The sequence below is a fragment of the Rana temporaria genome, chromosome 4 (assembly GCF_905171775.1).
Source record: "Rana temporaria chromosome 4, aRanTem1.1, whole genome shotgun sequence".
Classification (NCBI taxonomy): Eukaryota; Metazoa; Chordata; class Amphibia; order Anura; family Ranidae; genus Rana; species Rana temporaria.
Window position 1 is genome coordinate 237130923 of NC_053492.1, and position 15731 is coordinate 237146653.

The 15731-nt window shown below is 41.5% G+C and overlaps 1 protein-coding gene across 1 annotated transcript in view; it reads right to left on the reverse strand.

Moving 5' to 3' along the window:
• Nucleotides 1-15731, reverse strand: part of PGM3 (phosphoglucomutase 3) — a 48814-nt gene that overhangs the window by 5579 nt on the left and 27504 nt on the right. Inside the window, exons 9-11 of the mRNA XM_040350016.1 lie at nucleotides 12114-12212; nucleotides 6565-6681; nucleotides 6251-6373 (exon numbers count right to left, since the gene is read on the reverse strand). Of these exons, the coding sequence (XP_040205950.1) occupies nucleotides 6251-6373; nucleotides 6565-6681; nucleotides 12114-12212 (339 nt within the window). The remainder of the gene's footprint in view (nucleotides 1-6250; nucleotides 6374-6564; nucleotides 6682-12113; nucleotides 12213-15731) is intronic.

The following is a 15731-nucleotide window of genomic DNA, read 5'->3' on the forward strand; positions in this document are numbered from 1 at the left end:
TCGCCCAATGGGTTAAATATTGAATTTGACCTCAATTGTTTCATCTCTGACTATTAAGTATGTACTAGTTTTTTAACGTGATGATTCTTTATATATATATTTTTATATATTGGTTATTTTTACATATATTCCTCCTTTTACAAAATATTTTAATTCTAGAATATTTTATTTTTAAATGGTATGTTGTTATTTATAATAGTATATATTAATGTACTTTATAGATATTTTATATTGTAATTATATCTGCTCATTGATTGATGTAGTGCAGCATGTGCTGGAGTTTGTAAGTGCTGTATTTACTGTGGCCACTAGAGGCTGCTATGCATATAAGCATATCCTCAGTTTAATAACGCCACTAAGATGTTCTTGGATTTTTAAATGTTTTTAATTACTATAGTAATTATTATTCTTTGTATTAAATTGCCTACATGCACTATGTTAATGAACAGTGTATGATCCTTCGTTTATGCTTGCAATGATGTAAGATGTCTAACACTCCCTCACTACCAATCCCGTCTCTGCCTGATTCCTATGCTGACTATAAATAATACCAGCGTAGAGCGGACAGGGAGTGACCCATGACTAAGTCAAGTGACTATTGACGTAACGCGTGGGGGAGGAGTTACGAGCGGGACGGATCTAGGATTCGATCTAGGATTCGAATGAGGAGAGGAAACATCATATGAGCTGAGCGGCTTAATGAAGGATCGGTGTATTGTTGCTATATGCGGCTTTTAATCGGTGGATTCGTGAGTGTGCCATTGTTAGAGACCATTTATCCTCTTTGTATTGTTTTACACTCAGCTGCGCTATGAGATTATCTCTCTTTTATTTTCCATGAGCTGTGGTTAATGTGGAAGAGGCGTATCTACTTGTGAAGCAGGAGCACGTTGTTTGAGATCACATCACACCTTCCTTCAATCATCACACTGATCTGGGTGTTTCATTGAAAACCACTGGTGTATATTTATGCAATTGGACTTTACTTGTATCGTTTTTGCCTATTAATTTGACACTTGATAGTTTCTTTTTAATCACTTATCAGCACGATTTGCATTTTCTAAAGTTAATATTCAGCGCGAATTAACATATATATACATTGTACCATTTTTGTTTGACCTACATTACTTTTTTGCTGCGTTTATTATTTGGTAATTTTGTTAAATGCTCTATAATTTGATATTTAATTAGCGCTGTAGTACCATATTTTTACAAGGTCATTGTAATAGCACTACTAGACATAGACCCCCATATCCAACATCTGACAGAGTGGCAGGACCAACAAACCCTGCAATAAGAGATGGGCCAAAATACATTTATTGCTGTATTTTTTAGGGGGAGGGGGTGAAAGAAGAGGTGTGATGCTAAAAGGCTTGGGAGAAAGATGTGGCGTTTGGTGGATTTATCATCATAGTCTTTCCAGACCTTTCTATTCAGATGTATAATATGAGTATACAAGTTTGTTCCCTGCTTCAATGTATCTGGGAGTCTGAAGCATAAAAACATTGGGGTCACCTATTCCACCTTAAAAAGGTGGACGTCAATTCAACCTACACTTGCCTGACCAGCTTCCTGCATTTTCCTTCCTCGGCACAGATGAGGCTCCCCCAGCTAACTATTCCTTCACCCTGGCAGCCATCTCTACCTCAAGGCCAGAGACGCCAACACTCCCAATCATTAGGGGAGGGAGTAAATGAAGAGCCCTGCTTCCACGGAGGCTTAACACTGCTCTACCCAACAGCTCTCTTGCAAGGCACTGTATATTCATTGTAAATTGAAAAAGTATTCACCCCCTTGGCTTTTTACCTATTTTGTTACGTTACATTACAACCTTTACCTTTTTGTTACATTACAACCTTTAGTTCATTATTTTTATTTATTTTTTATCTGAATTATATGTGATGGATCAGAACACAATAGTCTAAGTTGGTGAAGTAAAATTAGAAAAATACATTAAAAACTATTTGTCAGAAATAAACAGATAATTGGCATGTGCGTATGTATTCATCCCCTTTGTTATAAAGCCCATAAAAAGCTCTGGTGCAACCAATTATACCTTCAGAAGTCACATAATTAGTGAAATTATGTGTGCGATCTAAGTGTCACATGATCTGTCATTACATATACACACTTTTGTTTATAGACCCCAGAGGCTGCAACACCTAAGCAAGAGGCACCACTAACCAAACACTGCCATGAAGACCAAGGAACGCTTCAAACAAGTAAGGGACAATGTTGTTGAGAAGTACAAGTCAGGGTTAGGTTATAAAAAAAAAATATATCAAAATCTTTGATGATCCCTAGGAGCACCATCAAATCCATCATAACCAAATGGAAAGAACATGGCACAACCGCAAACCTGCTAAGAGACGGCCGCACACCAAAACTCACAGATCGGGCAAGGAGGGCATTAATCAGAGAGGCAGCACAGAGACCCAGGGTAACCCACAGCAAAGACTGGAGTATCTGTACATAGGAGGACAATAAGCCGTAAACTCCATAGAGTTGGAGCTTTATGGCAGTATGGCCAGAAGAAAGCCATTAGTTTCAGAAAAAAAACAAAAATGGCACATTTTGAGTTTGCGAAGAGGCATGTGGGAGACTCCCAAAATGTATGGAGGAAGGTGCTCTGGTCTGACGAGACTAAAATTTAACTTTTTGGCCAAAGAAAACGCTATATCTGGCGCAAACCTAACACATCACATCAGCCAAAGAACACCATCCCACAGTGAAACATGGTGGTGGCAGCTTCATGCTGTGGGGATGTTTTTTCAGCAGTCAGGACTGGGAAACTGGTCAGAGTTGAGAGAAAGATGAATGGTGCCAAATACAGGGATATTCTTGAGCAAAACCTGTACCACTCTGTGTGTGATTTGAGTCTAGGATGGAGGTTCACCTTCCAGCAGGACAATGACCCCAAACACATGCACTGCTAAAGCAACACTTGTAAAATATGTTGAAATGACCTAGTCCGACTTAAAGATTGCTGTTCACAAGTGCAAACCATCCACCTTAAAAAGGAGCAAAAGCAGTTTTGCAAGGAGGAATGGGCAAAAATCCCAGTGGTAAGATGTGGCAAGCTCATAGAGACTTGTCCAAAGCAACTTGGAACTGCGATAGCCGCAAAAGTTGGCTCTACAAAGTATTGACTTTAGGAGGGTGAATAGTTATGCACATTAACTTGTTATTTTGTCTTTTGTCGTTTGCTTCACAATAAAAAAATAAAAAAAAACACCATCAAGTTGTGAGCATGTTCTGTAAATAAAGTGATGCAAATCCTCAAACAATCCATGTTAATTCCAGGTTGTGAGGCAAAACACGAAAAATGCCAAGGGGGTGAATGCTTTTGCAAGGCACTGCAAGTAACCCGTTTTCATACGAGGAGATCCAGCCATGAAAAAAAAAAAAAAAAACTCCAGGTTTTTTAGTAACCTCTGGAGAAAACTCATGTAGCTTTTCTCCAGGAGACTCATTTCAAATCCGGTAAACTCCTGAAGCTTGCAAATTTCCAGGTTATTTATGCTCATCATGGAACTTCGCTGGACTTCGATGCTAAGTCAATAACCAAGACCAAACATATTGCAATTACCTTTGATTTTTAAACGGTTAGGCACACTTGACATTCCTATAATGCCTCACATCTCTACTACTCATATCTGCTACTTTAATAAGATTCTTTACACTGAGCAACTGGCCGATATTTGGTGCCTCTTACACAATAATGAAAAGGTATTATTCTTTTAGTTTCCCAGTATTTTAAAAAAGCCAATCCCTCTTAAAGCTGTTGAGTGTTAAAAGGAAAGGCTTAGATACAGGCATATAGATCCCACGAGTCACCAGAGCATTCCTAATGGCACATAATTCCTGCACCTGGAGACGGACTTGTTCAGTATGGAGCTGAACCAGTATATTAAGGGTCCACATCTAGCGACCTCCAACAAGGTCTCTTAATGCAGGAATAAGAAGCAGAAGACTGACTCCTTAAGGAAAATCCTGTTTAGTAAATAAAGGGTCTCAGAATCATAGTCAGAAATAGTCAATGTGACTATAGGCTCATAAGCCACTACGGCCACAATCAGATCAGCTATAGAATTTGAAGGGGAGTGTGCATGAGCGTGCTTAAAGCCTCTATTGTTGGCACCAACCAACCAGTAATTTGGACCACAATCTCTTGCCTGACTGTAGTAGGGACCCTGGCCAGCAGAGAAGAGGACTTCATCCCACCCTGGCAGAGCCCTAGGATTCCATTGAAGAGTAAACTCTATGGCCATCTTTATAAGACTTTATAACCATCAGAAAATGGGATTCAATGCTGTAGACAGCAACATTTTCAAAAAGGGCACAAAACAATTGTCCCTGGAACCATTAGTGGACAGTAAGTTGGGGGTCACCCATTGCAGCAAGACTTTCCCCTCAGCACTATAAGCAGATATGTTGCAAATATAACAGTAAAAGCAACTTTGGCTCAGGGTATAAAAAGCAAGGCCTGAGTCAGTCACTCACAAGACAGATAGCAGGTAAGGGTCACATCGATGGCCAGCAATGATCAAAGTCACTGTAGATGGGGAGGGAAAGAGCACAACAAAATGTGTCAGTGTAGCCAGCAGATGAACTCAGTACTCAGTCCTTCATTGCCAACTCCCTCTGTAGTACAAACAAGCAAAAAGTGAAAGTTGGAAAAAAAAATGCTCTGCAATCCAAGAAATGATGTAGCTTCTAGTGCTCTGTCTGATTGGCTACAGTGGTCAGGGCAAGAACAGATCATGCCAATAGCTCTGGATCTAGATGGCACTCCATTATCAACATTACTAGATCAAGGTCTGGAAAGCATCTTATAGGAAAATCCCTTGCAAAAGGTCATAACATCTAAACTGCTGGCAACAAGAGTGAGCATACCCCCAAGTAAAAATGTCCAAATTGGGCACAAAGTGTCAATATTTTGTATGGCCACCATTATTTTCCAGCACTGCCTAAACCCCCTTGAGCAGAGAGTTTGCCAGAGCTTCACAGGTTACCACTGGAGTCTTTCACTACTCCATGATGACATCACGGAGCTGGTGGAGTTTAGAGACCTTGCGCTCCTCCACCTTCCGTTTGAGGATGCTCCACAGATGCTTAATCGAGTTCAGGTCTGGGTACATGCTTGGCCAGTCCATCACCTTTACCCTCAGCTTCTTTAGCAAGGCAGTGGTCATTAACATGTTGGAATGCTGCTCTGCGGCCCAGTGTTCTAAGGGGGGGGGGGATCATGATCCGATTCAGTATGTCACAGTACATGCTGGCATTCATGGTTTTCTCAATGAACTGTAGCTCCCCAGTGCCAGCAGCACTCATACAGCCTCAGACCATGACACTCCCACCACCATGCTTGACACTTGTCTTTGTATGCCTCATCCGATTGCCACCACACACATTTGACACCATCTGAACCAAATAAGTTTAATCTTGGTCTCATCAGCCCACAGAACAGGGTTCCAGTAATCCATGTCCTTAGTCTTCAGCAAACTTTGTGGGCCCTCTTGTGTATCATCTTTAGAAGAGGCTTCCTTCTGGGATGACAGCGTATGATCTGAGCACCGAAACGCTGACCCCCCCTCTTCAACACTCATACGTCTATTACCCAAAGACAAAACTCTGTATACAATGCTGAGCATGTACACTCAACTTCTTTGATCGATCATGGTGAGGCCAGTTCAGAGTAGAACCTGTCCTGTTAAACCGCTGTATAGTCTTGGGCACCGTGCTGCAGCACATTTTCAGGATCTTGGCAATCCTCTTATACCCTATGCCATCTTTATGTAGAACAATTCTTTTTTTCAAATCCTCAGAGTGCTTTGCCATAAGGTGCTATGTTGAACTTCCAGTGACCAGTATGAGAGCGTGAAAGTGAGAACACCAAATTTAACACCTGAAACCTTGTAACACTAACAAACGTCACATGACATATGGGAAGGAAAATGGTAAATTGGGCCCTAATTTGGACATTTTCACTTAGGGGTGTACTCACTTTTGTTGCCAGCGGGTTTAGACATTAAATGGCTGTGTCAAGTTATTTTGAGGGGACAGCAAATTTACATTGTTATGCAAACTGTACACTTACTATGTTACATTGTAGCAAAGTGTAATTTCTTCAGGTGTCACATGAAAAAATAAAATATTTGCAAAAAAATGTGAGGGGTATTTTTTGTGAGATACTTTAGCTCCCATTTTCCATTTCCATATACACAGCAGTCTTATATGGTTTACTTACAGTCACTTTAAGTTGGCGATTAGGGAGGTCGGTATAAATTTCATCCCATTTCTGTATTGTAAGACCTTTCAAGGAAAGTATTGCTTCAATAACCAACATGTCACAAATAGCATCTCCAACTGTCTAGAAAAATACAATATACGTTTTGAAGGAAAAAAAAAAAAAAAAAAAGAAGGATTACAATACAAATTAGACATTATTTGAAAAACATTCACAATTAAACCAAAAGGGAGAATATAATATGTAGCTATTCTCGATAGACAATTTGGCAACATACACTGAAGTAGTCCATAAGAAATTATTTCTACACTTACCTGGTTGATTAGATTAATGACATTTTCCAACATTTGAGCAGCTTTTCTAATTACTTCAGTGGCCCCTGTACGATTCAGCCGTTTTATCTGCTCTTCAGCATTCTTACTAAACAACACCTGCCAAAGATAAACAGTATGCTAAGTATCTGTCTACGGTACTACAAAAGCTGCTTCATCAAAAAAAAGTGTTTGGACTGTACAAAAAGTTTTTCCATCCTACAACTATACGCCCTGTCCTTCATTATTCTCCCTACTGTAATTGTCTATCTTACAGCATAATCCTCCTTAACAATGACGTTTATTTCTGGAGTCCAGATGTTCACTTGGAATATAGTGCACTCAGAATACAGTGCTCTTTGCAATTTAGATGATGGGAAAGCTATTGAAATTATTTTGACAAAGACATTCCACTGCCATTGCTGTCGACTCACATGCACATCTACAAAGATCTAAGGTCACACAACAAAGCCTGTAATTAAAAAACAAATGATACAGTTATGTTGACAAATTACGTTTTGTTTTTTTTATTATACACTGTACTATTAAACTCAGACAGTTTGGCTAGCAAATCTCTTAGGCTGCTGTATCTCCTCACTGAGATGTATGATATAGTGAGAGAGAGTGACAAGTTACTGCTCCGATTCACTTACGTGTGCAGCTTGAGCTGTTGAGCTCTGTAAACAAAAGGTGTACATGAAAAAAAATGGAGTAATTTATCTGTTAACTATTTCTATAGAAAGGTTAACAAAACCAAGACAAAGGAAAAGTATTAGTGCTGTCCTGGAAGTAGAGTTTGTGAGACTGAGAAAAATAATCACAGCCTGGAGCACTTTCCTCCTGAAAGCTTGGTCACAGCTGGACAGGAGGTTCAGACAGTAGTTTCGAACAAACGTCTGAAAACTCATCCAGGTAGCGGCTTTGCAGATCTGGCTCAAAGATGCTCCTGCCTTGCCGCCCAAGCCATGGCCATAGCCCTTGTGAAATGTGCTTGTATTCCTGTCGGTGGGAACGAGTCCGATCGGCTGCCCCTATGGCACACCACATTCATCTTGCAATTGTATTTTCAGAGACCCGCGCCGCCGTTGTTGGTCTGGAAAAAGCAAACATACGGGGCATTCTCCAATCTTTGGTACATTCAACGTACCCCAGTAAGCATCCAACATCTGTCTTGTTAAACTGTTATTCCTTTGTATTTGTTGAATTCCCACAAAAGGGAATTGTGACTTCCTGTGAAAGTCCAGTGAAACTTTTGGTAGAAAAGCTCTGTCCAGAGACAATCAAATTTGTCTGGCATGATTGTACAGTATGGTTCTGAAAATCGAGATAGCTTGGATTTCACTGACCCTCCTAGCCAAGACCAAAATCACTGTTTTTAGTGTCAATGTTAAAACGTAATCTTCTATAGGTTCAAAGGGTTTTCCTATGAAAGCCTGAAGCACTGCAAGGGTCCCAGATGGGGAACCTTTTTATTTTTGGGGTGTTCTTTCTTGCAATAGTCCTCCAAATCGGAACCCAAAAAGTACAGTGGAACCTCGGATTGCGAGCAACGCGGTTAATGAGCGTTTTGCAATACAAGCACTGTATTTTAAAAAATCGTGACTCGGTTTGCGAGTGTTGTCTAGCAACACGAGCATGATTCAGGCCAAAGCGGTGTACAGTACCGCTTTTGGCCTGAGGTGGGGGGCGCCAGAGCTGAACGTCGTCATACGTAAATGCACAGACAGGCCCGAGGACAGCACGGCCGACCTCTGCAAATCTCGGGTAGGAAGTCTGAGGTTTGCCGAGGTCAGCCGAAGTGTCCTCTGGCCTTTTTGGCAGTTTCCAAGGCTCTCTGGCGCCCCCCGCCTCTGGCCGCATGCGGTATTGCATCCTATTAAAGTCAATGCGGAAACAAAATTATTTTAGTTTCTATTGACTTAAGTGTCGAAACTCGCTTTGATTTGCGAGTACTTTGGATTATGAGCATTCTCCTGGAATGGATTATGCCTGTAATCCAAGGTTCCACAGTAGAGGGTTCCTCCAATGCAGCTACAGAGCCCAGCTCTTCGGTGACCTGCACAGGTGCTGCTGAAACCTCACTAGAGATGCTAGGGAATGGGTTCAACTTCTGCGTAGAGAATTCTTGCAGGAGGGAACTAAAAAGGATTAAAAAGTATGAGCCATTTCCTTTCTCATGCTGTCCATAAATCCCCTTAAAAGAGCCCCGTGGCTTCCCTTACTAGTTTGTCTATATAATCCTGGCATAGCAGCTTCTTCCAGGAGACAGAATGTTTATTCTTGCATGAGGTGCATCTTTTCTTGGGCAAGTTGTGGGTTGCACTTCTATCTTTTGTAGGCTAAAGCCTGGGAGGAAAGATCTGACAAGCCTCGGTCAGACCGATTTGAGAACCAGAAAGGTGTAAACCCCTATACCCTAAAGAGAAAAGGGCATACAACCTCTCCGACCACTGAAAGAGAGTCAGCCTAATGCCCACCACCTCGCCACATAGATCCCACTTTGAACCCCCTCCACTGAGTAAAAAAAAAATGGGCCAGGCTCTCTTTTTTCCTGCCTTAGGTACTGGCCCTGTGTGCTCTGCCATTTCTATCATTTTGCAGACTGAGTGTTCCGTCTCCGCTTGCCTCATAAGCTGCTGAAAGCTTCATCCCCCGGTCCGTCTGTGTGGTGGTGCTCCAGTGTGGCGCAGCCGACTCCCCCAACCACCAGGAATTGTGCCACTACTACGGCATGTCCATGCATCCTCTCTGTTCTGTGTGTTTTGGGGTCCAGCCCGCCATGCTGGATGTGGGCTTGCTTCACCCTGGAAATGACACAAGTGATTGCACCTGCACTTCTGCCTTCATCGCGGGTCTGCTGGAAATGACCTCACCTGCCTGAAATCATACAGCCCTGTGCTTCTGTGGGCTGCATGAAGAATCTGCAAAAAGGTAACAACCCTTCCAGAACAGAAAGACACAAGAGGGTTGGAGCCTCCCCAGAGCTCCTTACCCTGTACGGATCAGTTGTTTCTGGCCTATTTAAGAAGGTACAGAGGACAAGACTTTATGGGAGAGAGTGTCTTCCTTAAGGCAAAAAGATCCACAGGAGAAACCGCTCCAGGGAACAGCCCATTCCAGAACACTGCTCCTGTACACGGTCCCTGCCACTAGCATGGCAGCCTGCAGGGAGAATTTTTTTTAAAAAGTGATGAGAACCTGTCTGGCCAGAGGAACCATATTCAACTGAGGGTCTCTGGTACTGGACTAGGCTTTTTACATTCATGTGGACCATGCATTTCCTGTTGGTGGGTCGGAGCCCCGCTCCTGTAAGCTGTCCTAAAAAAAGGACTAAAAATGGAGAATAATGTTTGTACACAATTCTAAGTAACATTTGGAGTTTTGAAAATTACACCAACTGTAAATAGAGTGAAAATATTGCACTATAGTTTAGTTTAAAAAAGAGCTAAAATTAATCCCGGTGGCTAAACAAACATAAAAATGCATGCAAAAGAAAGGACTTTAAAAATACAAGGCTGAGGGGTCATTGCAACAAAACAAAAGAATGCAATAAGAAATGTAAGAGCTCAATCAGGGCAGCTAAAATAAACCACAAAAGGCACATATCGGAGGAGAGTGAAAAAAACACCAAGAAATCCTTTAAAAAAAAATTATATAATATATATATATATATTTATTTATTTATTTATACAGTAGGAATGTGAGGCCAGAACATATTGGCCACACAAAAGGAAATTTGGTTACAAAAAAGGAGAAGGCTAAGGTTTTGAATGCATGCTTCTCAGTTTTCACAAAGGAAAAGAGGGCATATAGTAACCAAGGCTAGAATGTTAATAAAACATCACAGAATGCACCCTCGTGGCTAACAGAAGACCATATAAGAAATAAACTTGAAAAACGTAACATAAATAAGTCACCAGGACCAGAGGGCTTGCACCCGAGGGTCCTTAAGGAACTCAGCTAGGCGATAGCTAGATCATTGTTCCTAATTTTTATGGTCAGTTACTGACAGGAATGGTACCAGCCGATTGAAGAAAAGCCAATATGGTACCAATATTTTAAAAAAAGAGCTGTGATCCCTGCAAACCACAGACCAGTCAGCCCAACTGATAAGAGACTATAGCCAAGATTTTAGTACTAAAAAGTGTCATTAGTGGTAATCAGCACGGATTCATGAAAAATCATTCTTGAAGAAAGAAAGTCACTGCTCCAGGTGGATCTACTATACGGTCACACACTGTTACAGGATTTCAAGGGTGCTGGCGGTGCACTAGGCAAGCATAAAAGATAGAAGGATGGATGGCCGCACTCCAAAAACCATACAGGTTGTCTTTTATTAAATGAACAGCAAATACATCACCAGATCAAAACAGGAACAGCCGACGTTTCGCACAAAATCAGTGCTTATTCATGGCTGATCATTCTTGCCAGACCAATCTATTAACGTTCTATGAAGAAGTGATCTGCCATATAGATAAAAGGAAGGCCTATGGATGTGGTGAATCTGGATATAAAAAAGGCATTTGATACAGTTCCCCACAAACGTTTACTTTACAAACTGAGGTCTGTCAGCATGGACCATAGGGCGAGAACCTGCATTAAAACTCACTACAGGGGTGGGTCGAAAAAGGTTGGTGATAAATTGCGAGTACTTGGAATGGTCCGGTGGGGCAAGTGCCCCTCCCAAAGATCTGACCAATTATGTTTAATTTATTCAAAAAAAGATAAAGAGGATGGGATAAACCGTTATCTGCTGTCCCGTTCTGGGCACCAGTCCTCAGGAAGGATGTGTTGGAACTGGAGAGAATCCAGAGAAGGGCAACAAAGCTAATAAAAGGGACTAGAGAATCTCAGCTATGGGGAAAGACCACAAACATTGAACTTATTCTCTCTGGAGAGAAGACACTTGAGAGGGGATACGATAGCGATGTACAAATACTGTACTGGTGACCCTAGCATAGGGAAAAACCTTTTCAGTGAAAAAAGGAATTCAAAAAAGACATGCACCCATTTACCCAATTTGGAAGAGAAGCGGTTAACCTTAAACTGCGTAGAGGGTTCTTTACTGACAGAGCGGTAAGGATGTGGAATTCTCTTCCACAAGCAGTGGTATCAATTGGAAGGAGTCGAAAGTTTCAAGGGCACCTTAACAATCACAACATACAGAGATATACAATGCAATATTGATAAAAACACAAGCACACACTCACACCACAGGTTGAACTGGATAGACTGAGGTATTTTTTCAACCTTACAATGTATGCAAGGTATGAAAACGGTTCAACCAGTGAGATAAAAAAAAAAAAAAAAAAAAACATTTATTAGATAAGCAGATGAAAATATATGTTAAAACCATATAAATATAAGGGCATATTTCTTGATCAGTAAATAAGAATATGACATTCACAGAAGTGAATCACTAATAAAAAAACAAAAAAAAAAAAAAAACGCACGCAGCAGAACGATACACCAACAGTGAATGTTTAGCAAATGTCACATTCTCGGCTTTATAAATATATTCCATGGAAAAAAATAAAATAAAAAAAACTCACTGTTCCATGACCGTTGGCCTCAAAATATACCCCAATATCAAACTCCTGTGCTTTATGGTGCAAATGTTTCACTCCAGTTTTTGCACAGTATACAGGTACCTGTAAAAAAAATAAAAATCAGTTAACAAATGCAATACATTTAAAAATAGCAAAAGATAATTAAAGCCACGGAGTAAAAAAATAAAATAAAAAAAATGAAATTTTTACCACACATCCAAACTGTAGACATACTGACACCGCATTGAAACATTATTGCATCTTCAAATAACCTAAACAAACTGTGCAGCTACTATTTTTACTTTCCCTTTGCTACCAGATGGGAGTGCTCGGGTATGGTATATGCATAGTTACATTGGTCCAAGCTGGAACGATTCAACTACACAAAAATAAAAATATCTAGAATTCATCTTTAACCCCTTTTACTGCCAGTACGGTTTTGCATTCATTTTAGGCCTGAAGAAGATTAGTTAAAACCCCCAAACATATGTTTAGTGTTCCCAGGCTTTGACAAGACAGACTCCATGTGAAATGGTTTACAGTAGCTTGCAGTCTCTGCCCAAAGGCCTGCTCCAAACAGAGAAGGTATGATTTTTTTAATTTTTTGTATTTTTTGGCATGTTGCTTTAATAAGAACACAAACATAGTGGAGTTCTCACATTTGACTGCAAAAGTGGAAATACGCTTCAAGGCTTTATTAGTTCTTCGTTGCTCCAAGCTATCTGCCTTTAACTGTGGCAGTGTTAGCAGTTTAGCATGTTTAAGACAAGTAGCATTTAGTAGCCATCAAATGCACAGAACTTGTATGTATCCTGAGATATGCCGATTCCAATATATTGGACTCAAAGTTAAATTGTTTCAGTTTTAAGATCTTTTTATTGCACGAAAACTGATTGCTTCACGATGGGCATCCTCTACTCCGCCATCAGTATATGAGAGTAAATCTGAAGTGAATTAATATATTCTGTTTGAAGAATGTACCATATTTGCCGGTGTATAAGGCGACCGGCGTATACGACGCCCTCCTTATTTTACATTTTTTTTTTTTTTTTTTAAGATTTTTTGCCTGTACTCACCATTTAAGAAGACCCCCTTTCCGAGGCTTCCGACGCTTCATATTTCTTCCTTCTGGAGTCATATCCTTCATTCTTGCTGGAACTGGAGCCATATTCTTCTTCCTTCTTGCTGGAGCTGGAGCCAATCACGGCGAGCAATGTATTCTATTAATGAATACAAAGCCTGCTTGGATTGGCAGAGGCTGTAACATCAGCCCGCGCCTCTCTGACTCTCAAAGCCAATTCGAGCAAGCTACTGTATGTAGCCTGCTCGGATTGGCAGAGGTTGTTACTCTGTATTCATTTGAATACATCGCTCACCGGGATTGGCTAAGCGGCATTTACTGTATGTAGCCGAAGCTACATACAGTATTAACGCACATCCAGCAGGCATCCGAGCAGCTGACCTGGCGTATAAGACGATCCCTGCTTGTTGGCCAGATTTTTTAAGTGTAAAAGGTAGTCTTATACGCCAGCAAATACAGTATGTACTTCTCTCGCAATGCTCTACATAAGTTTGCTGCAATATGGTCTAGCTGGATAGAGGAGATGGGCCCGTCCATTACTCTGTTGAGAACGTAGTTCTTATTGTTCCTTGTGGGATATTTATTAGTTTGTCAAGTATGTTAGAGGGGTACAGGTGCTATATTGAAATAATTTAACAGTAATTTGTGGGCTTTGTGCTGTATTTTTGTATTTCCTTTGTTTTTTCTATTTTTAGTGCATTTATTCTGTGCCTTTGTACTCTAAATAACAGATAGAGTAGGGCATGGCCACCGTAAAATGACCGACTGCAAATGTAAGATGCGCCATAGCGCAACCACAACAAAATGGCCACCAATAGGATTTTGGTGGGAAAAGGAGCCCCCCCCCACAGGTCCACCCTGGCAGCTGCAGCATAGCAACAGAGGGAAATATGACAGAGCAGGGAAAGCAGGATAGGAGGACCCCCTCACCCCAGGAATGCCCAGCCATACCGGCCGAAGCGGGAAGGACTGTACTTACCCGTCCATGCGAGGAATCGCTGACGCATTCCTGACAGGCATACAACCGCGTTGGAGTAGCCGTCAGCCCGGTCCACTGTGAGTGAGACAACACCACAGCCCAGTCATGTGTGTACCCTGGAGCAAAAGCTCACCGGCCACCCCAGGAGTCATGGGGTATGTCGTGGCAGACCCAACCTTTAAGCAATGATGTGCTCATGCTCGCTGGCCGGACTGAGGAGACTACAAGGATCTATATATCCAGCCTGTCTCTCAGCCGACAGTTGATAGAAGATTCTCAATAAAATAAAGAAAACATTTCCTCAGGGCGCTGGGCTCAAAGGGAGCCATACGTCCTTATCCTTTGCTAGGCAGAAAAAAAAAAAAACTGAGCTGCATGCAACAGGGAGGAGGATTATGTCTGGAGCGACTGCCCCCTGGGCGGGGCTGTTCAACTCTGTTAAAGTAACATGTACCATAACATAACCCACTTGTCAAGATTTAAGGAGCCGTGTCCGTCCATGGACGATAAGAGAAACTAAGCTTTGCAATATTTACCTCTCCTTCAACGGTCCGAGATCCCTCCCCAGTATCTTTTACCAGGCTTTTTCCAGGTGCTAGGCTGTGAACTTCACTGGCCAATGTGTGATGTCACTTCTGCACATGTTCAGGGGTCCAGTCAACGCATTTGTGCCAGAATGTAAACTGAGCTGCGCTTTCTTGCTCAGTGTACACTCTACACACAGAGTAGGCGAGCAAGTGTATTTTATTAAAACTGTAAACTCCCAATCCCATGTAGAAAACAAAACTTCACCCAAAAGTTCAGCCCCCCCTTCCTTCCACCACAGCCTTCTGGGACACACAGATACCAGAAGACTGCAGGACCACACAACGCGCAGTGCAGCTCACACATGTGCAGTGGTAAGCCAGCTGTGATGCTAAAAGGCTTTACTGCCAGTCTTCCCATAGTTAAGATGCGACGGCCTGGACCCAAAGCCGATTGTAGAGTTGGCTCGGGTGAGGACAGCACTGGATCCCTGGACCGGTAAGCGACCCTAAATAGAAAAAAAAAAAAGGTCAGCAGCTACAGTATTTGTAGCTGCTGGCTTAATTTTTTGGGGAGAGACTGGAGCTCCTCTTTAAAAGGGCAACTCCACTTTTGTGAAAAAAAATAAAATAAAAATTATATACACACACTATATATATATATATATATATATATATATATATATATATATATATATATATATATATATATATATATATATATATATATATATATATACACACACACATACATATATATAGCATATACTGGCGACCAGTGGTGTTTTTTTGGGGGGGGGTCAACAACCCCCCTCGGGTGATTGGTGGCACCCCCCCTTCTTACCCCATCTAGGTTGCGGGTGGGCGGGGGCAGTGGCTCCTGTATCCTTCACTTCTGCATCACGATGGCTTCCGCCAGGCATCCAATAAGATCACCTGTCCTTTCAGCCAATTGGATGATCTCAAGACCCGCTTCCTGAATGGCCAGGAGGAGGATCAGTGTGGCGATAGTAAATATTTACTATTGTGACACAGCT